Source organism: Tiliqua scincoides, chromosome 1 (assembly GCF_035046505.1).
Source record: "Tiliqua scincoides isolate rTilSci1 chromosome 1, rTilSci1.hap2, whole genome shotgun sequence".
NCBI classification, from domain to species: Eukaryota; Metazoa; Chordata; class Lepidosauria; order Squamata; family Scincidae; genus Tiliqua; species Tiliqua scincoides.
The window spans coordinates 150,325,919-150,349,011 of NC_089821.1; the positions used below are offsets into that span (position 1 = coordinate 150,325,919).

General features: G+C 43.0%; 1 protein-coding gene and 1 non-coding gene across 2 annotated transcripts; both read right to left on the reverse strand.

Annotated features, from left to right (window-relative positions):
* Positions 1-438: 438 nt before the first annotated feature.
* Positions 439-23,093, reverse strand: HSPA9 (heat shock protein family A (Hsp70) member 9). Its single transcript, XM_066611199.1, has 17 exons — positions 22,933-23,093; positions 21,121-21,179; positions 19,988-20,075; positions 19,698-19,879; positions 18,757-18,881; positions 17,267-17,340; positions 16,881-16,987; positions 16,130-16,292; positions 15,056-15,148; positions 13,966-14,175; positions 13,001-13,228; positions 11,935-12,039; positions 10,807-10,924; positions 8,584-8,678; positions 8,161-8,253; positions 4,745-4,885; positions 439-3,728 (listed from the first exon to the last, which is right to left on the reverse strand). The coding sequence occupies exons 1-17, from the start codon at positions 22,993-22,995 to the stop codon at positions 3,669-3,671; spliced, it is 2,004 nt and encodes a 667-aa protein (XP_066467296.1). The 5' UTR covers positions 22,996-23,093; the 3' UTR covers positions 439-3,668.
* LOC136638385 (small nucleolar RNA SNORD63) lies at positions 8,861-8,925 on the reverse strand. Its single transcript, XR_010793608.1, has one exon. It is a non-coding gene; the product is annotated as a small nucleolar RNA SNORD63 (small nucleolar RNA).

The following is a 23,093-nucleotide window of genomic DNA, read 5'->3' on the forward strand; positions in this document are numbered from 1 at the left end:
CGTCGTCTTTTCCCGAGTGTCTCCGCATTGGGCCCATACAGATGCAAAGACTCCCCTTCCTGTGGTCTCTGCCTCCATTTCATCCAGTTGCCAAAGTTATAGGAGACAAAGGTCGCCAAGAACAAAGGTCCCAGGGCCCAAACCTCTAATCCTCCTTCTTTCACTTTCTTATATGCCATCTGTCAGGCAAAATGGAAGAAGGCAGTACCCCACAAGAAAACAAAAACCTGATGGGTAACCTTGTCCACCACCTGTTTCAGCAGTTTGAAGGTTCATGCTTGCATTGATGGGGCTGGCTGCATGGGCTTTTTGAAGAGAATGTGCTCCCGAAGTGCCCTTTTCATGGGCAAGTCCTCGCTGCCTGACTGAGTCCTTCAGGGTTGAAATGAACTTGATTGCACGCTCATTCATGGTCAGTAATTAACTCACCAGTACAGGTTGTGTCACATTTGTGTTTTTTTATTGCCATTTGAGCCATAAACACTACAGGAATTGCATGCGATGAATCTATGGAAAAGCAGCTCCTGTAGTGTTGATGTTTGAGGATACAGGGCATCTTCATTGGCTAGAGTAAGTCTCCAGAACTGGTTCAACATGCCATGATTCAGTTTTGAGTTTGCCATATGCGTGTGTGTATAATCAGAAATTGCTGAATATGAATCATTATGATGCAGCAATTAGGACACTGAGGTTTGGATGTGGGGAACTCAGCTGTTACTCCCTTTTCATCTCCAAGCTTGCTGGGTGGCCTCAAGCAAGGCCCTGGCTCAAGGCCCATGTGCCTGCCCTCCCTTCCCAGCCAAACTAAAACAGTGTGCAGACGCCCTTGGAGAAAGGGTGGGAGCTACTAGCTTACACACCTAGCATGCATTGTGCTGCTTAGAAAGGAACTGGGGTTGAAGATTTAATAGTCTATATAAAATAGCTGTAATCATATTATTTTGTGTAGGTTTAGTCTGCAGTACACTGCCACTAACGCACGTTTTCCTTCCTCTACAGCTAGTCACAATTTTGTGCACAATATTTACATTTTCCAGTACCTGGGGCTTCTGAAGGTCTAGCTTTTAATTTCATTTGCACTGTTCTTCACTTGGAGCAGTTTTTTAGCCTCACAAGCTTCCTGAAGTAGGTATGGCTGAGAGGCATTATACTGTATATATTATCCAGGAGTTAAGCACACTTCAGGGAACAGGGCCCTGCTCAAGGAGTAGCATATGCTTTGCATACACAAAGTCCTAGGTTCAAATCCAAACAGCTCCAGGTAAGGCTGGGTAGATATTGCTGAGCTAGTTGGACCAACAGCCTTGTCCCTGTATAAAAGTAACCTCAATTCCTATGAAATCCTAGACACATCTAGGAACAAATTCCACTGACTCCATTAAGATTTGCTTCAGACTAGAGTAAATGTGTAAAATGTGTAAAAAAATGTCACAACACATATACTTGTGGTGATACCACTGTATATGGATATTTTCTTCCTTAGTAGAAGGAAGGTCTCTTTTTGGAAATATTTAACAAATCTGTTAACTAATCAGAGGTATGCGCTCAGCGGATCAATCTTTTAAATGTTTCAGCCTTAATATTAATGAAATACTGGACAAAGCAGGAATATAATTCTAAGCATATTTCACTGTGGTCCATTTTATTTCATTACACCTTCTATTTTATCAATTTCTGTCTGTACGTTTTAAGAAACCTATTGAACTAAAAGTATTAGTTCTATGACACCTATGACACACAGTATTAAGCAATCTTACTAGGCCCCAAATACACTATCCTCCAAGAGCATGCCAGTAGGACAACTTACACTCCATTTCTATTTTAAACACATGGAAAAGCCTAGGTTTGATTTCAAAACATGATTTAAACAGAAAAAGCAAGCATCACTCTTTCAATTCTTCACTTCCAAGTTGGCCTTAATACTGCCTCATTGCCCATTCCTAATAAATCAGCGCTCCAAAAGTAGTTTCTTTTATGTTACACAGCAGAAATAAGCCTTCAGTTAATAGAGCCAACTCTTGAATAGCAACAATAATTTCCTCACTATAATTTTTATGGAGTCCACTTGAGTAAAAATAAAAGTTGCGATAGCTGTGGCACATGATGACCCAGAAAGCTCTGTTAATCAGCTCAAGCTTCTGTGGACACTGCTCAGGAACATTCCAAGAAGCTCTGCAGTGAAACCAACGGCTCCAATAATGGAGATGCTACCCAGGAGCCTTGGGAAGGCAGGTCTATAGGATGGAGTCCCAAGGAAGAACAGGATAGTGTTCAAATACCCAGAAAATTACAATATCTGGCAACCCTTTGGTTGGTTTTATTGTATCTGGAATAGCACAACTGCAGGTGGCAAATCAAACCATGTAGGAACAGACAGTGCATTCAAAGTTTCAACTCATGGCAAATGTTCCATTACCGTCTAGTGAGCATGAAAGAAGTCTTAAACTTCCTCCACAGTTTAGAAGGGCAATGTAACTATGCCAAAGATGCCCTTCTCTTTTCTTACAAGAAGAATATGAAGAATGGGATTTCCTATTTGGGTGCCTGTTCTCTTCCTCAGCTCAATGTTTCTGCCCACTACAACTGCAGGGACAATCCCTGCCTCTACCTCTAATTCCAAACTTGGAAGGGAGCATTCCTTGTGTTATACAGAGATGCAGCACAGTGGAAGGAGACAGGATCCTGACAACTGTTGGTTTTGGCTTGACTACTACCCACCAGCCAAGATTTGATCCTTGGACCAGGATCCACATGGTAAACCAGTTGTCTGAATCACCTATGTATCAGACAATTTCCAGCCATTCCAGAGAAAGCCCTCATGTATTTGAAGGTATAATTTTTGGCTGGCACTTGGCTTCCACAGAATGACCCTGTATAACTGAGCATGAAGAAAATGATAAATATGTAGGCTGTTTTGATCACTGCCAAAGGATCCAACACATTACCTCAGCTTACTGTCTCTTAAGTTGGGAAACCATCTCATATCACAGTTAGCTACACCACAATAAGGGACAGGAAATGATGAAAGTTGTGTTTAAAAAAATACATCCCATACGAACAATTTTATTAATAGGGAAGCTGTTTTCTGCAATGAGAAAGACACTGGATAGAGCAGAAAGCCTAGACAAGCAGTGCATGGAGCTTCAGAGTAGCCTTAAAGCCACAGCTACAGTAAAGCTATCCATTTCCTTCAATACAAGGATACTATGCTAAGGTGCAAATCTGCATATCCCCTACTGAGGTAGATAGCTCTGTCCCTGCTGAATCCAGATCCCATTACAATTCCTCCATGCAAAGGCAAACATTTGTTTGCAAAAAGAAGATCCACTATCAAGGATGGAACTCCCAACACTAGCCTGAATTTGTGACATGGCTATCAAACCTCCAGAAATTACTACTGGGCTTACTCCGCCTGCCTTGGAGTAACAGTTCCATGAATTTGCAGGGTGCGCTTGAAAATGTCACAACCTTGGGGCTTTCCATTATTATTATTTTATCAAGATGATGATTTCACTAGTAGACACAACTAAATTTATACATTTAGGAAATTATGTATAGAATACTGCAAAAACACAGTAAGACGTAGATCTGCCCACAGCTGCTCAGGATGGTCCTCTGGCTCCCAAGCTTTGGTACATTTGCCCTCTTCCAGTCCAAGTTTGACTGGATTATTGCTTTTCCTCCTTCTGATCTCCAGAGCTGCCAGAACTCTCTCGCTCTGATGCCATCTGAAGGGAAAAAAGAGAGGGTGTAAGTTCAACAAGATACGCTCCCATGAAATTCCTTCTAATCCAGCATTTGTTCACAAATTTAAGGCAGTGATTACCCTTTTCCCTTATTAGAGTCACCCAAACAGTTTTCTGAAAACTCATTCCAATATCCTAATTGTGATCACCTGACCCCTGTTCAAACATGATTTTTTTTTCCTTTCAGCATGTGAACTTCAGTCAGAGTGGACTCCAAGAAGGACTGATGATGCTACCTAGCTAGAAGCAACAGATTGCATGAATTAAAAAGGTTCCACAGGATGGCAGTATGCAGAATGCTCAGCAAGTGAGGAAAAAAAAAAGGTTTCTCCATTAACTCTTGCAGCTCAGAAGCTCAGAATCCTCTAACCTTGTCATTAGATGCAATAAATATGCATTTGCAACTTGTGGAATGTTGCAGAAGATAACAAAAAATTATGAATTTTAAACAAGCATTCCATATTTATGCGTGCATCCACCTGCGGCTTTTGTGGGCTTCAGAATGCCTCCGAGATGCAAAACAGTCACTTCGGATTTTTCATCGAAAACTGGAAGTGACTTTTTAGACCTCTAAAAGATATTTGGAGGGCCTTTTAGAAGTGATTTTTTTTGCCTGTAGGAGGCATTCTGAAGCCTACAGAGGCCACAGGTGCACATCCTCTGGGGCTTCAGAATGGCAGCAGTCACATTTGGAGCTCAGGTGGGCTCCAAAAATCAAGGATTTTGTTATCCATGGGGGGGGGGGGGAGGAGAGGTTCAAGAGTGGATCCCTTGCAGATACAGAGGAACCATTTGTACTATCTTCTAAACAAGCACTGTTACCAGCAGCCCACATCACCACCCCTTGCCCCAGCTCTTCCACATTTTCAGCAAAAACTGTTTATTCTGCTTTACTTAATTTCTTCACAAACCAGGAGCACACATGTTGCTGGAATTTCACACTACACCCATCCTCCCCTCCCCATCCATCCAAATCTCTGGCAATGCTGCCCTCCTACCTTTTTGTATGCCATTTCAAAAAGTTTTAGGGATGCTTGCTGCAGAGTGGATGCTGCCTGCCGGATGTTCTCGCCTGTTTCACTGTCTTTACGGGCCAGTAGTTCTCTCATTTTTGCAATTTCTTCTCTCAGTTTGTTGCACTAAAAAGCAAGTGTAGAAAAACACATCCATAATAGTTTACATTCACCCCAAAGGCAGTAAATCTTAACCTGAGATTAGCAAGGCAGAGTCAGCTGCCATTGGACAGGTATATATAATTAGATCCCCCAATGCTGTCAAATTAGCTGATCCTATTGATATTGTCACTGGAGGGAGTTTGGAGACCTAACTGTCTTTGCTCACTACAGAACATTAGCTTGCAATAAGTTACAACTTGTAACTGTATAAGTAAGAGCTATACTTGCGCTACTGCTATGCAGTCATTCCAAAATAGCTTTCCCTGGCTGTTTGTAGGAGAGAGGAGACAAGTAAAACAATATGAGTCTATTTCAACCTCTCCAACATCTTGTCAATGTACATTGTCCCATTCCCAGTTTTGGCACCTAAAACAGAAGTTATTGTAGCCCAGGTGCCTTCACAGAACTAAGGGGTGCTATGAAACAGGTACAGTGCTACTAAAGCATTTATTTACAGTTTTCTGCACAGGTGCAGTTGTGGCTTCTCTTGTTGCCTGCCCTAGTTCAGGGTTCCCCAAAGCATGGGTTGCCACCATTTGGCTCTAAATTGGTTCTGTGGGTCATTCTGAGGCCTGTGAAGGCCAACAGAGTGGGTCAGCTAGCCTGGAGCAACCCTGAAGAGGTTTCTGGAGATGCCTGGTAAGTCATCCTGGCCAGCACCGTCATAACCCACCATAGAAAACAAGGTGGTTTGTGGCGCTGGACAGACTGGGAACTGTTGCCCTAGTTCCTTCCTGTCAAAAGGTTTCTTCAGAGTACTGCTCCCTCAAGAGGAATGGAACCCTTGCCCACAAGACAAGGATCAAAGCTGCTGCAAGACAGGACATAGTAGAGAAAGGAAAAAGCAGCTGTCAGAATAGATATATCCTTTAATTAGTGTTCCTGATGCATTCTGAACAATGTTTTTCCAGGGAGAACTGCTTATTCAGAACAGTTCACTGCAAAGGCTTCAGTCAACTGACTTGAACCTTTGCCCTGGGGAGACCTGTTCATGGGTTATATATGCCTTGCCAAGCCATCTTCCTTCCTTTAATCTTAAAGGTGGTTTTTGTGGCATGTCCGATATACAAATTCAAGCCCATGAGGGCTGGGATCCCCAAGGTCTCTTCCTGCCTAGGCAGGACATGTGTACAAAGGAGTAGAGTTATGGATAGCAACATCCCATTCCCATCTATGGACTGATTCCTTCCATGCCTGGCCCCACACAGGGGCAGTATCAGCATGCTAGTTTGTGATCAAGATGTGCCACCCACCCACGCACCCACCCTACCTTAGATAAGTGAAATTTTTGCCAAGTAATCAAGTTCCAATTATCACTTCCATGCCTTATCTCCAGGTCAATCAGAGGGCAGAGCCTTTCAACTCTGAAAAGTTTCATTTCTCAGCTGAGCTATTGCTCAGCTCAGGCAGGCACCTGTTAGTTGCTATAGTTACTTTCCTGGGACATTCCAGCCAAAGTTAACCTTTTATTCTCCTTCCTTCTGCTGCAGCCTGGTTCTGCTTTGCAAATGCCTGCAAAGGAGGTTTGTTTTCTGAAACACCAGGATGGGACCCTCCTTCCCAGGCTACAATTCAGTGCACCATTACTTAATAACACCCATGGAAAGCAGAGGGTCTACTTCTGAGTAAAAAGGGTTGCAAATATCTCATCTCTCTGCTGTGAATTGAATTGCACACTCTCAGTTATGTGTTATGGGTTGCATATTGTATGTAGAGCTTCTGGCTTAACACACCAGACACCTTAAAGGTGGATTTGATTCATGATCTCCTGCAGTGGTTCCCAATCTTTTTCACTTGCACATCCCTTGGCAGCCTATTTCCATAAATTGGACCCTTCATATTAGCAAAATGTTTGTAATAATACAAGCTTTCATCTGCTCTCTATGAAAACCCAGACTTCACGAATTCATCACAGTGTTTTCTCTTTTTATCTGTTTGAGGAAAAGAAGACTCTGCCTTTGCACTGTTTTGCACCAGAAGTGTGCTGAGAAATTCTGGGTGATTGATCACTTTCCATATTATGTTTCAGCTTTTTTACTGTGCTGGTTTTCAATCACTGGTTCATAGATGAATTGATGACCAAAAACTAGCTATTGGTGGGGCTTTCACAGCCAACTAGCTACCTCCCCTCCTGCCTTGCTGGTCTTTGCAAGGCATTCCTGCCTTGCAAGGCATTCAGGAGCACAGCCTGCCCTTTTCTGCCATTCTTTTTCAAGTACCCCAAAAGGTCCTGTTGAGTGTCCCTGGGAGTACATGAATACCAGGCTGGGAACCACTGTTTTACTGGTATGTAGTTTACAGTGCACTTACTCTGATAGTGTTTACAAAAAGGTGGTGAAGACCAGAATTTAAAAAAGAATAAAAATGTATCTTTTACTATGTTTTTAATAAATTAGAGACTACAGTTCTTAGGTAGCAATTAGTGATAGGTTATTTTTCAGGATCTGGCCTTGGGTAAAATCAGACAAAACTATAGTCAGACACCCCCCTAAGTTTAACCCCCAACTTATCCGTGGGTCGTAGAAAATTCCATGATTGTTGGCTCAAAACCAGCCCTCGACTTATCTGTGGGGTCAACTTGTGGGCGAGTATCTGTGGTAACTTTTGGGCAGGGCAAGTCTAGACAATGACAAACTTATGCTGATGTAACTGGGGCGCCAGCATGATTGGACTACAGGATTTCTCTCTGAGTCTTATTTTATCTCTTTTCTCTGTCTTGAGTAATAAGAGTATAAATGAAACTGCTTTGAATTACAGGTCCAGACTCATTATCTGTAGATTTGGGACCTGTAGTTTTATCTAACCGTGGGTTCCAAACCACAGTTCTACTCCCGTCACATCCAGAGGGCCTTCTGAGAGCCAGGGAAGCCTGTCCAATCCTCAGAAGTTCTTCTAACACCTCTGGAAGGCCGAAAATTGCAGCTTCTAGTTTTCAGTCCCAAACCAGAAGTTTTCAGCCTTCTGGAGCCCTTAGAAAGCCTTTTGAGGGTCAGGGTGGCTTCCCCAGCACACAGAAGGCACTCTGGATGCGACCAGAGTGCAGCCCCATTTGTGTTTGGAGGATTATAGGGTGCCTGACCTGCAAATTTTATTATCCATGGGGGTTCTGGGATAGCTTAGAAGGAATATGGCTTAGAAGAAATTAACAATGACATATTCTGAACAAAAAGAAAAGGCAAGCAATGCAGTGTAAGTGATGCACGTTAACACTAGATGAAGAAAAATAACTATACACCCACCTCATCAGCAGGCAGTTGATCTTTGAACTCCTCCATCTTGGATTCTGTATCATGGATGATACCTTCTGCCATGTTGACAGCTTCAACACGCTCCTGGGTAGAGCAATAACTTGGGTAAGCAAGTACATGGTGCCAAGTTTTAAATGCCACATATTTTCCACATATGACCTCCAACAGCACACCTCAGGTAGGTGCACACCGTCAGCACAGATGACTGAAACAGGTCTGCACCTAGATAACAACAGCAGGCACATCTCCCATCTATAGCAATATTTACATACTATCAATTTTCCAAGAATGTATCTAGAATGCTAGGAATAAGTGTGCTGGCCATTTTTAACCCTAGGGAGTTGGGAAGGTTCTATGAAGTGTGTTAGAAAAACAGTTTCAGGCTGGTGAGACAGAAGGTTACTGCAAAGTTACCTTTCTTCGCCTGTCCTCCTCTGCATACTTCTCTGCATTTTTCACCATATTCTCAATGTCATCTTTGCTAAGGCCACCGGAAGATTGGATCACAACTACATAAAGATGAAAAAATATTTTGTTTATCAACAGAATGCCTTCTGCTTCAACGCACATACCAGGATGGCAAGACATTTTCTATTAGCTAGTTTATTGCCACCTCTGATGTGTTGTGCCACCCATGGCAATAAGATTCTACATGCATTAAATCGAAAACCCCCAGCATCTCTGCTTGCTTTGTGCTCAGACAAAAATCTTCCACACATGTTTCAGAATGATGTGTTGATAGATGCATCACAGCACACACAAGCACTGCCTGGTTCTGGTTAAGACCCAAAACTCAGGGGATATTATCAGAAACTATTAAGCATGACATTTCAGAAAAAACATATCTAAATATCAGACAGTGTTTAGCTGGATACATATTAGTGTCACTTTTCTTCTAGATTAATCTTTCTAGCCAGGGTTTTGGAATATTATGTTCCACTATCCCTTTACCAACAGCAAAAACAACAACTGCAATTAACATGCTGTTTACCCCCCCCCCCCCCACACACACACAACATGCCCTGTCTTGGTTGTGGTAATTGGCATCAGACCTCAACCTTTACAGCATAAAAGGAACAGATAGAACAAAACTTAATTTTCTCTGAGAAACAGAACATGATAGCAAAAGCTGCACTTAGCTGGAAGTACTGAGACAAGATCTCCCTAACATGAAGAAATGGTGCCAGTATAGTTAAAAACGACAATTCCAAATTATATATGAGTTCATAATCCCATCATGTTCCATTAACATTCTAACTAGAACCTACCCAAACTGGGGACCACTGGTTGTGAAATCCTTTTCCAATTTGATTAAGTGCTGTGGGGAGGGGAGAGACGGGGTGGTGGCTCTCTTTCCATCTGGTTGTGCATGAAACATGAAGAACTCCAGTCTGGTTTCCTGCACCACTTTGCCAGGTCACAGCAAGAGATGCCACAAGATTCCACTAACTGCATCAATACTTATAACTTATGAACTATTTTTAACAAATTGACTTCACTGGTCTAGCACAAATTGTAAGTACAGGTGCAGCCCATTTATCCACGGATTTTTTTCGGAATGGGGAAATGGGGTGGGGGAACTGAAAGTCAGACACGCCTTTGTCCCCTTTGCCCTTCCCTGGCATCTCACTCCTTTTCCAGGCAGCCCAAAACACTGCAAAAAGGCTCAGGCAGGGAAATAGCCCTGGAGCCATGGAAGAGGCTCCCCTTGCTAAGACTCCTGGAGCACCTGAGCCAGCAAAGAGGCTGAAGAGGGGGCAGAAAACCTCAGCTGCCAGAGCACATGCAGCAAGGTGGAGCTCTCTCTCTCTCTCTCACACACACACACCTGCGGTAGCAACAGAGGGGATTGCTTTAAAAAACCCAGGGAGTGTTTGCCGAATTCCCCCCCCCCCCCCAAGATGGTACAGGCTCTCTGTGCTCCAGCCTACGGAAACAAAACAGCCCAGCAAGGCTACAATCCTATCCACACTTTCCTGGGAGTAAGCCCCATTGACTAGAATGGGACTTCTGAGTAGAAATGCATAGGACTGGACTCTCAAAAGGTCAGCATCCCACCTGTGAAAGAAGCAGGGACAGCTGGCAACAGGGAGGACTGAGAATGGAGGGGGAGGCAGGAGGGGGAAGAGGGGATTGCTTTAAAAATCCCAGGGAGTGTTTGCCAAATTCCCCACCAGATGGTGCAGGCTCTCCAGCTCCAGCAGACACAAACAACGACCTACACTTTCCTGGTTGTATGCCCCATTGACTACAGTGGGGCTTACTTCTGAGTAGGCAAGCATAGGACTGGACTCTTAAAAGGTCAGCATCCCACCTGTGAAAGAAGGGCTGAGTATGGAGCAGAGGGGAGGGGATTGATAACAGCTGCCATAGTTTCCTTCCATCCAGAACTGTCAGGCTGCAGCCTATTTGTATAACTCTATGGGATTTAGCACAATGCTGAGTCACGGAACAAAACTAACACAGATAAATAGGCTCCACCTGTAACTTCATCTAGTAAATATCGGTGTTGATGTGTACCAGTTTTTAAACAAGGCACTTCCTTCAGCCCTTCACCAATACATTTCTAGATTCTTGTGTCATCACCCAATCTTCCCCTCCCTCTTATTAAATAAAAGTAGTTATCCATGCACTCACTCTGCTGTTCCCGTCCTGTGCCTTTGTCTTTTGCAGAAACATGAACAATGCCATTAGCATCAATGTCAAAAGTGACTTCAATCTGGGGTACACCACGGGGTGCTGGAGGAATTCCAACCTGGAATCACAAAACATATTGCTGATCACTCAAAGGTCCCTATCGGAAGTTTTGCTATTATAAGAATGAAACGGCACTTCCAGGCACATACTAAAGAAACAAAAGAAAGGTGGCAGGATCTGGCCACCAGAATTTGAACAGCTGCTAAGCCAACACTGCCTATGGAAGTGTGGCAGAAAATTTTAAAATGACAAATGCCCCACCAGGAAGGCAAAGTTGCGACACCAGCACAACAAAAAATCTTTAAAGGTGGGGGAAGAGAGAAAGCCCCAACACTGCTACTGCTGCCATATCCACACACTCTGTTAAAAGCAGGGATGACAGGAATGTTTGCATGCGATTAGGTTCAGGGAGCTCAATTACAAGTCTGATTAATCATTTAATGTGCCACAGAATGAAGACTTTTTTGCTGCAAACCAACAGGGTCACCCCATTGGATTTAGCAAAAGCAATTTCAGTAGAGCAACAGTGGCAAAACTGACTGAGATAGTCAGAAGTGAATCCTCATGAATTCAAAGTGAGTCAAAGGGTAGTCAGCTAGAGAAGTGAAGAAACATTTCTTAAGGACAGGAAAAATGGGGTTGTCTGACCCAGGGCATTTTACTGCTGGAAAGTACAGTTCTACATTTCATCTATCTGTTGATATTTTTCTGCTTTCACCACTTTGATACTCATTGGCATCATTGATGAGTCACAAACTGAGAAATGAGTCACACCACTCATTACATAAGCAATGGAATGGTACCCCCTTTCCCACATGACTTTTAGACATCTGCCTTCTTCAGCAAAGCTAATGTTACAGCTGCTCACTTTTCAAAAGCTGGTTTCCAATGGAAGTAGTAAGAAAGTTTAGTGCATTGGATAGCCTTTTTCTGTTCTGAAAAATATTCATGAGCTTTCATGTGCAGAATTGCCTTTCCAAGTCATCAAGCAAAGTGAAATGACTTGCTCCAACTTTCAAACTAAGACCACAGACAGAAATACGCTTCAGTCACAGAATTCCAACTTACCAATGTAAACTGGCCAAGCAGTTTGTTGTCACCAGCCATTTCTCTCTCACCCTGATGGACTTTAATCTCCACCTGAGTCTGTCCATCAGCAGCTGTAGAAAATACCTGTTGAAGTTGAACACAATTGAATTAGGTACATTTCTGTAAAAGCAATATGTAATGCAACAGGAGCTGAAGGGAATGATAGTCAAAGCCAAAAAGAACTACAGTTCCCACAAGGAGTACTATACCTAATCTCAGTTTCTGTTCTGTTACTTGTTGAAAGCAAAACACCAATTAGCAGACAGTTAAAATTCCAGAAAAGTACTTTTCAATGTATAGAGCCGCCATTTTCAACCACCGTGCTGTGGCACACTAGTGTGCCATGAATGGTCCCCAGGTATGCCGTGGGAATTTGGTGGAGGGTCATTTATTAATAGCACCATTGGGGGATATGAGCCCCCCACTAACAGCATGGTGTCAATTGTCCAAAAACTGATGGTATGCCTTGACAGTTTTAGTACCTTGTCAGTGTGCCATGAGATGAAAAAGGTTGACAATCACTAGTATAGAGTTGTAAGACAAATACATGTACCTTAAACATCTTTAACAAAAAATCCATTGAAACTACAAGCAGCTTTCTTATGGTGGCCCTTCATCTCCAAAACGAAGGGGTCAGGGCTTTAGTTATGCTTGGTCTCTTAATCCACACAAATTCTTATCAAATCTAAAGCTTGATCATCATGACCAGAGATGGTGAACATGCTAAATCCATCAGTCTCTTGAAAGTTCACGAGCCACCATTCACTATATTCTTAGTGCATCCTTCCACGCCAACCTCCCTTACAGGTTGTTAGCTCTTCTTGTACTGTTGGCCAACATGTATGAGAGTTATCTTCAGTAGGCCTCTACCACAATGGAGCAGAAGCTTTGCACTTGATGTGCAAAAAGCCTCTTCAAAAGGTTCTGGTCATATGCAAGAGGAACATGACAGGACAAGGGGGCTCGTCACAGTAAAGAGGGAAAAAGGAAAGACAGACACAAAGAATTTATTACAGATAAAACATCCACAGTACTCTTCTCTCACCTGGCTCTTCTTGGTTGGAATTGTAGTGTTTCTGTTGATGAGCTTAGTGAAAACTCCTCCCAGTGTCTCAATTCCCAAGGAAAGAGGAGTCACATCCAGCAGTAGTACATCAGTAACATCCCCAGCCAACACGCCTCCTTGAATGGCAGCACCAATAGCAACAGCTTCATCAGGGTTAACTGCTTTGCTTGGGGCACGTCCAAACAAGTCCTGCACAGTCTGCTGCACCTAGAGGGACATACAGCATACACCAGTAATGGGGGGTGGGTGGGAAGTACCATCACAGAATATTTTATAATGGTGCTGCAATTTATCCTAAAGACAGACTGCCATTTTCCAGTTTTAGATACTATATATATATTTTTGTTGTCCAGTATTAACAGAGGAGAAACTTTGAGCTTCATACACATTACTGTAAGGATCTAAAAGACAACTATGTTTTACACAAAATGCTGCTGCCGACCCATATGTCCACATAATACGAATTGCAGGTGTAGAAAAGTCAGAACACAGAAAGATGACTCCTTGAAAATAGGCTCTCCAGCCCATGTCATGTTGCCACCTGCTGATTAGTGAGGGTCCAAATCCCTATATGGAAGAACGCTCCCAATGCTAAGAGAAGGATGTTCAAGAATATCTCAGAGGCTTTAGCAAAATGCAAGCATCTTTGAGATGTTCTTTCAATTACAATTAGCATTGAGAAAGAAGTCCTTCTGAAAAAGTCAAAAACTGTGAAATCTGAGCAAGCAGACTTCATATCTGTGCCATCTACATTTAGTAAAGGTTAGTGTGCAAATGAATCACAAAGACAGCAAATAATTGAGCTGTGCTAAGGCAACATTTAGTTCAACCCACTCCTATTAACTTTTAAAACCAGCAAAGAGTGCAAACCAAGTCCAAAGGGCACTCGAATGCTTCCAAGACGATAAGTTTAAATATCTCAAGTTACAGGGAATCTACTGTACCTTAGGCATTCTAGTCATGCCACCAACCAAGATGACTTCCCCAATGTCACTCTTGCTGACTTCAGCGTCCTGCATGGCTTTCTGGCAAGGAGCTACTGTCCTCCGAATCAGATCAGCCACAATTCCTTCCAACTGAGAGCGAGTCAATTTCATGTTCAAATGCTTTGGTCCAGAAGCATCCATTGTAAGATATGGTAAGTTAATGTCTGTCTGCAACACCAAGGAATATCAAGCATTAGAATTAAAGTACACAATGAAGAGCAGCTTCTTCTATGCCATCAACTAAGCTGAGTGATCAGAGTGATATTATCTCCATAAATCTTCAGAGGCAACCAAAACACTGCCCACATTTTGCAGATTTATTTCATCCAAACAAGCATCAAGATAGAGCTCCTCAAAGCCATGCTTTGTAACATGCATGAGAAACTTAAACATTCAAACAGCAAAGATGCATTAGAATTGTGAAATCAGAATCAACCTCTCTCACAGATCAAACAGAAAGGTATGTTACTGACAACACGGCCAAGTTTTGACTGAGGGGTTTGGTACCTGGCATGGAGTTATGATTGCATGAGTGGGGTCCAAATAAGAGCGAGCTGCTGCTATTCTCTTTATATTATCTAATACACACATATATGTATATTATACGCATTATATAATGGATTGGATTCCAACGTGTGTACATAAAAGGAAACTCATGAAAATCCACACTGAAAGGATCAGGGGAACCTCCATTACATAAACTGGTTTAATGAAACTGTGTTTACAACTGCCCCAACAAACAAAGGGCTTCCCATTTAAATAGCAGTCCACTACACTGCCTGAAAGCTTCATTCTAAGGCAAGGGGGCTTTCTGTACCAGCACTCCTTAAGGCATGAGGGGCTGCCACGCAGAGTTGTTGCCCTTCCTCCCATGAGCAAAAGTGCTTTCCCACTGCAGGGATTAGATACTCCAAAAGTTGCATCTTTTCTAGTTAAGTTTGCTTTTCTAACCCTAAACATATACTGCTACAACCACATAACAGGCAAATTGCAAGAGGCAGCACTAGCAGTGACTCATATAAAGATATAAAATAGTTCTGTTCCTCACCTGAACTGAAGAAGACAGTTCACACTTGGCTTTTTCGGATGCTTCCCTCACTCTCTGTAGAGCCATATTATCTTTAGTTAAATCAACACCAGTCTGAAAAACAAACACATGCTTTCATAGACATCTATAAAAAGGAACCAAGACTCACCACACAAAATCCATGCTCTATACATTCAATAACCAGACTAACTCTCTGAGAACAGATTTCTCTGCATTATAGCACTGAAAGTATTTCTTAGATAGCACACACGCTAGCTACACCTAGTGCAGAATTACCAACAATTTAAGGGACTCATTCACAAGCATGTCACATAAGAGATTCACCTGATTTGTACCAATACAATCTGCAATATGTTACAGGATCTTAGACAAGTAACTAAGAGCCCAATCCTAACCTGCCCTGAAGAAGGCAAGCCTGTGGGCCTGTGCTACATCCAAGGTAGGATTGGGGCTGAAAATGGTTCAGCCTGGGGCAAGGGGAATTGCTTCCCTTTTACCCCAGGTAAAGCCACAGCAGCCCGAATGGTGCTACTTGGATCTGAGCCACATCAGGAGGTAGCACAAATCTGAGCAGCCTGGCACTGCCCTGGGCCGCCCAGGAACAGGTTTAGGATCTGGCATAACTGCCGGATCCTGGCCCCACCTTCCGCTCCCCACCCACCCCTGGAAACACCCACTGTCCAACACCCCCCACCCCAAAACGCCTCCTTCCCCGCCCTTCCCACACTTGGCTGACGCAACTCACCTGTCCTCTGGGGCCTGCGGCAGCACTGCAAGGCCAGTGCATGTTCGTGCACCAGCCTAACTCACTTCTGAGTGGCTAAAGAAAGTTTGCCTATGTGAACCGCCTTGGATTAAAGGAGCAATTTCAATTACCAAGAAAGGTGGTATACAAATACCTGTTATTTATTTGTAAACCAGTGCAGGAACTTTGCAATTTAATTAACTCTAGACTGCAGTTCTGACAGATCTATGCAGGCATCTCATATCTTTCAAGTTTAGAATATGCTTTGAAACCATTCTTTGGAGGCCATTTCTTGAACAGCAAGACTAAAAATAGAGAGATCAACTTACGTCTCTTTTGAACTCTTTTACAATATGTTGCAACAAAGCCTGGTCAAAATCTTCACCACCCAAGAAAGTGTCACCGTTGGTGGACTTGACCTCAAAGACTCCCTTCTGAATTTCCAAGACAGAAATATCAAAAGTGCCACCACCCAAGTCATAGACTGCAATACTGGAGGAAGAGGAAAGATACAGATCAGCACTTTCAGAACGCAAATGTCAACAAGGAACGTAGAAACCTTTGTTTGGTCATATTAAATCAGAGGCTATCATCTTCAAGGTTGTCTCAATGGCCTTGCAGTTCTAAATATCTACTTTTGTCCTTTTCCTGCAAGGATTATGGAAGTTTCAGAACTTCTGAGCACATGCAGTATGTTTGTTATTTATAATTCATTTAGTCTTGCTTTGATAAGCCACTGGAAGAAATATTGTACAAGGCAGATACCAGAAATACTTCATTTGCAACACAGAGTGCTAGCTTTCTGGTAATAGCCAAACTGTCTTTTGCTATGTTAACTGCAGAAAACATCAATCTGGAAGCAGGCTTGAAAATGGTTCAGTTACATTATTTGCCTTAAAACTTGCAGGAAGCAGCCCTGTTTTGGACAGGATTCCAACACGCAACTACATTTGGAAGCTGCCAACTAGACGGGACAACAAACTATGTTATCAACTAGAAAAACAGCACACAATGAGGCTCAACTTTCTAGAAAAAAAGCAGCATTTTTAAAAAAATGTTATGAGATTGCCATATACTTACATTTTGTCTTCGGCCTTGTCCAAGCCATAGGCCAGTGCTGCAGCAGTGGGCTCATTTATCACTCTCAAAACATTCAGCCCAGCAATCTGCCCAGCATCTTTAGTAGCCTTGGAGAAAAAGAGCCGCATATTAAACATTTGGCCAAGTTCTGACACATAAGGCCAAGTTCTGAAACTCTTGCTTTTTTCCCCCCCTCCATAGTACTGCTATTTGAATTCTTGGTAAGTACCACAAATAGAGCCACATACAATCTGAGTCCTAGCATAACATATCCATCATGGAATACACGTGCAGAATTTTTTCAAACACAAATCCTGCTGAAGAACACACAACAGGACACTGGAAACTGCAACAGGCAAAGGAAACTCAGGCTTCAGCGACCTTACCTGCCTCTGAGAATCGTTGAAATAAGCAGGGACTGTGATGACAGCATTTTTTGCTGGATGCCCCAGGTAGTTTTCTAGAAAGTGAAGAGAATGCATCTATTCAAATAGGCTACTATGTAGTATCAAATCATTTACAAGGCAGAGATTCCAAACTGGGTGAACTCCTGCCATGTGGAAGGTACAGAAGTTACATACACCCTCCCTCCTAAACAGGTGTGCAGTTCAAACTGACTTCATCTTCATTGATTTCAGAGCCCGGCAGGCCCCCCTGCTCTGCAAAAGGGGAGAGGTTGTGCTGGCTCCCAGAAAGGAAAGGCTCCTTTCAGGTCAATTAAATGTGGGTGTTCGTGATCTGGCAAAAGGATAGCTAACAAGAAGTCCTGCCTGACTGTTAAATTTAATTACAATTGCCCAACCAGGTAGATCTTTTCAGACTCTGGGCCAAGAAGTCTCCAAACCTGAGCCTGAGGCGACACACCCTGCCACATGTATTGTTCAGGGGGAACTCCCCATCAAGTTTTTTTTGTGTCCTCCTAGAAGAATCCAATCAAGCCCAGCATGCTCAGATAAGAAGCTCCCCAAACTCCTTTGTCCTGCCAAAAATTCCTTTGTAGAAAGTCCTATAACTTCTGCTCTGGAAGCAGGAACTACAAACTAGCTAGGGTGTCCATACTGCACTTGGACATTTCTTTTCCCAGAAAAAAAGCTGCCTCCATTTTTGGTATTTTTCTCTTCTAGAACCCAGAAACTTTTCAGCCCTGCCCTTGCTACTTAGAAGGACTTCACATTCAAAATTCCAGCATAGGTGATCTTTCCTCCCCTTTTGATCTTCATTATAGTTCTCTCTCCCCCTCAGTTCAGTCACCTTTCTAACTCCTGCTGTCCCAGTACAGCTATTTGGAAGTATCTCTCTTCTCTGTAACTGACATGAAATTAAAAATGCCTTTTCCTTGTTATCTATATTTATTTAATCTTCTATATTTCTCTACCTTCTTTGAAAAAGCTGTCTTGTGGTTACTGTTATCCTAATTTTGTGGCACCTTGAGAATGGTTGTATCGCTCATCCATGTCAACGATCCAACCCCTTGTCACACTGCTGGAATTGACCTGTTGCTTGCTAAGTTCCCCAACTGTGTGTTCGCACATGACACATGTAGGGCACATGTGTACATGTGAATGAACAATGTTGATAACACAGAGCAACGCTTCAGTTTAAGTCAAAAGTGCCAGCAGATCTGCAACTGGGGCATTTGGAGGTACCATACAGGACAACCATTCTATGAGTAGGTTAAGGCTGCCACTGGCCCAAGGTCACCAACACACTCCAAAGATGTGAAGAAGTCTGAATCCAAGCCCCCTTCTTGATTATAGCCTGACACTTCAAGCAGTGTACCAACTGTGGCTTCTCAAGTAACAGAGACCAAGATTGTGTTGGTACAAGAGAGCTAATATCTGCACATTACCACTATAAAACACTCTGCTGTACAAACCTGCAGTCTCCTTCATCTTCATTAATACGAAGGCACCAATTTGACTTGGAGAATAGAGCTTTCCATGAGACTCTACCCATGCATCACCATTAGAGGCACGGACAATTTTAAAAGGAACATTCTTGCTGAAAGCACAAACATTTTCCAAAGATTAGTCATTAACAACAAATTAATCTCAGCATCTCTCCAAACACTCCATAAAGCAATATCAAAAATGGTAGAGGCACTTAGTACTACAAAGTTCTCTCTAAACCTTTATATTAAAAGGTTTCATTAATAACGCATGGAGGGCAGTGGCCATTAGCATCACACCATGCTTCTGTGACATGGAGCTAATAGTAGCTACTCTTAATCCCTGTTCCAGTTTTAGAACCTTTTACTTACTATTTTCTTAAAAGTGTCAAAAGGTAATTTAAGATTATTTTCATCTCCACTGTTTTAATGAATTTTTTTACAGACAGTGCTGCTGTTATCCTTTAGCATCTGTTCTACTCTTCGCATAAACTACATTTACTGTTTTATTTTTGTCTGTATGCTGCCCTAGAGATTCTCTAAACGGTAGTTTAAAAATCTTCTAAATAAATGAAGCTTGAAGACACAGCTTCCCATGCAAGCTTGAGAACGGAATCCTTCTTAACAGAAGACTCTGTCGGGGAGACAGCATAACTTCTTACATGAAAAGGCGTTGTCTTAAAAAATGTTTCACCTGCCCCAGATAACCAAGCATATGGTTTTTTTTTGCAAACCTGGCATAGTCCTCAGTTATGCTTATAAATCAGCACACAAACCAGCCCTCACATATTTAAATTAACTGTTGCCCATCCCTGGAATCACATAACTGCAATCCTTAGTACACCTGGAGCTGTTATAGCTCTACAAATGTAAACATAGTTATGGTGACACTCCAATAATCTTTTGTTAAAACAAAAGGATTTCCTTACATATCTTTCTGTACTTCTGAATCATCGTATCGCCGCCCAATTAGCCGTTTGGTTGCATAGAAGGTATTATGCGGATTAGTGACAGCCTGTCGTTTAGCAGGCATACCAACCAATCGCTCACCATCATTTGAAAATGCTACCACGGAAGGGGTAGTTCTGGCACCTTCTGAGTTTTCCAGCACCTGTATGAGAGAAAAGTCATTAACTGGTAAGAGCAACTGCAGTTGAGCTGGGAAGTTTTGTAAGCAGAAGGGAGGTTTGTAAGAGGAAGTGACAACTGTCACACTCACCTTTGCTTGCTTTCCTTCCATAACTGCCACACATGAATTGGTTGTGCCAAGATCAATACCAACAACAGCACCTTTGATTGCTTCTGAGCTGAAAGGTAAATTTAAGATGCATTTTAGAAAAAAAACTAGCTTTAAAATGAGACTGGCATCTACTTCCACTTACTCAACACTTAGGAAACTAGGACCGTAAAGGACTGCAGCCCAAGTAGCATAAACATTGCATATATGCAACAGGAACCAAATGTGAGCCAGACAAAAATGGGTTAAGCATCCCCCTTCCAAACTAGGGACGGACACACCAATAGCCTGAGCCAAGTTTCAAACCAGACCCTGCCGCTTGCTGCTACAGCCATTTTAAAGAGCAGTATGTTAAGATAGCTAAAAGAGCACCACTCCTGCATATCACTAGCCAGAGAGAACCTAGGGCTGGACACTGGAGATCATTGCTGCTTAAGAGAATCCTAACAGCACAAGGCTAGATCATATTGTGAAAACCCATTGTCACGCTCCCATCTCCAGAGAGATGAGGAATTCTTCCATACGCAGTATACGGAAGCTCTTAAGTTGACCAACATTGTTCAGTCAAAGAGACTTTAGGACAAGCAGCAGATGCATCATGAATAGGACAGATAAGAGTCATAATACCCAAGTGAAATCTCCGTGTTCAGAAGCAGCATATTTCTGGGTACTAGGGACAGACACGTGCCCTGGTCTTCATGCTCTGCTTATCAGTTTCCCAGAGGCACTAGTAGAATGTTGGATTTGTTGGAACACTTACAGCGCAATCCTAGCCAACTTTCCAGCAATCACATAACTGTGCCAATGCAGCGTGCAGTGCATCCTGCAGTCGGGAGGCAGTCAAGAGGGCCTCCTCAAGGTAAGGGCATGTTTGTCACCTTACCTTGGAGCTGCATTGCTACTAGGCCAGTGCAAGAAGATTGTGCCCTTAGTCTCTGAACTTTAATGCAAATCAGAAAAAACTAAGTGCCTTGCAAAACTCAAGTTACGCAGTTGTGACAAGAAGAAATTACGTCTGTGAAGATGGAGCTCCTCTTAATAAAACTCTCAATCCACACTGGTATTTCAACAACACAGAATGATGAAATGATTGTTTGGTAAGTCACAATACTTACGCATACTTCCTGCTTGTTACAGCTCTGAGAACATCTTGATTTAAGCCATTCCAAATCACCTATAAAACAAACCAAAAAAGGTTGATAAACTGATTTGTAAAGGTCTACTGTGATCTCCCTTGGGGGCAAAGTGCCTTCTAAGAGAATCCTTAGCGTTCTTAAGTCTCAAGGACATATTTTCATGCAAACAAGCATCCTGTAGCACGGAAGGGCATATAAACAAGGGTATATGCCCTGACATAGCAATTTAGTCGCACAAACTCACTGAGAATTACTCCAAAGGAAAAAATGCATAACGTTATACTTTTAGTGACAGAACTACATCAAAAAACGCCTCTGAACAAGTTTGTATTCTAGAGACATGCTCTCATCTATAGATTTACTACAGAAATAAATCTATAGATGGGATTTAGTAAATCCCATCTATAGATTTCCTAAAGAAATAAAAAACTAAAATGTTGAGCTACAATATATTACTTTTCAATTTCAAAAACCTCCCATGCTACAGTAAATAAAGGGAGCCTCTTTCGGTAGAAGCCAATTTGGTTGCACAAAAGTGCCCATCCTTCTAATTCATTGGTTTCCAACCTGGAATACATGTACCCCCAGGGGCACTTGCAAGACCTTTGGGGATACTCAAAAAAGAATTGAATAATGGCAGAAAAAGGCAGGTCTGGTATTAGAATGCCTTGTGGGTTTGGCAAGGCAGGAAGGAAGGCAGCTAGCAGGCCACGAAAGCCCCACCAGCTCCTAGTTTTTAGCAGGCCATGAAAGCCCCACCAGCTCCTAGTTTTTTGTAATCAATTTGTGTATTATCAGATATGGGTCAGTGGTTGAAAACACACATTTGAAATAGCAATGACTATGTTAATTACAAACATTTTGCTAACATGAGGGGTCCAATGGGCTGCCAAGGAGTGGCAAGAGAAACCACTGTTCTAATTGATTAGACTTACCAGGCTGCCTTTAATAGTCTCACTATCTCAGAACCTAGAACTGAAACTTAAAGATCAAAAGAAGCCTCTTTACTCTTATCTAGTGGTACTAGCACAACCCCACATAAATACTAAAAGAGAAATAAAAGTGTTTCGATTCTAAACCAGCACTGATGCACACGTGCTCTTATGCAATCCTCAGCAATAACGGAAATGGCAGCCGGCAGCAAGGAATGACTAAAAGTTCAAATCCAACGAAGGGACTGGCTCTACATTCTGGGCAAAGCAAAACACAAACTGGCACAGAAGTCCTAGTGTGTCAGAAGCTGAAAAAAGGTCAACTAGGATCACAGTCGTTGCAGATCACAACCAAAATTAAAACCTGTGATTTTTTCCCCAATAAAAACTTGTTTTCCATCTGCCTCTGGAGCGCTCTGGTTCCTACTCTAAAAAGGGATTTGCCCAATTCACTAACAGTCCCGGCCTCTGCCTGTCTCCTCAGAAGCAAGTCCCACTATAGTCAATGGGGCTTCCTCCCAGGAAAGTGTGGAGAAGACTGTAGCCTCAGAGCCCATTCCTATGCCTGTCTACTCAGAAGTAATCCCCATTATAGCCAATGAGACTTCCTCCCAGGAAAGTGTGGAGAGGGTGGCAGCCTCAGAGCCCCAGCCTCTGCCTTCTCCTCAGAAACAAGCCCCATTACAGCCAATGGGCCTCACTCCCAGGCGTGTGCGGTGAGGACTGTGGTTGAGCTGCCTGCGGGGAACTGGGCGAGAGAGCCGAGCGGAGAGGCTGGCGAGGCAGGAAGGGGCTCCGGCGCCCTTGACTCCCTCGTGCCTGAGACGCTGCGGCCGGCGCGGCCTCCTGCACGCCTTACCTGGGCAGGCCCGGGGCCGCCCCCTCCGCGGCGCAGAGCCAGCAAGCGGGCTGCGGTCAACATGGCAGCGGCGATGATGGCGTGGACAAGGCCGCAGAAGAGAGCAAGCAGAGATCAGGTCGTGCGCGGCGGCTGCGGCTCCTTTCTGGAAGTCTCCGACC

Excerpts from the sequence above, each read along its gene's own strand:
- HSPA9 (XM_066611199.1), bottom strand. The coding sequence starts at position 22,995 with ATGTTGACCGCAGCCCGCTTGCTGGCTCTGCGCCGCGGAGGGGGCGGC. Across the intron at positions 19,880-19,987 it reads TGGAAGGAAAGCAAGCAAAG|GTGCTGGAAAACTCAGAAGG; the intron begins GTGAGTGTGACA and ends TCTCTCATACAG. Across the intron at positions 12,040-13,000 it reads TTCCAACCAAGAAGAGCCAG|GTATTTTCTACAGCTGCTGA; the intron begins GTGAGAGAAGAG and ends CAACTTCAACAG.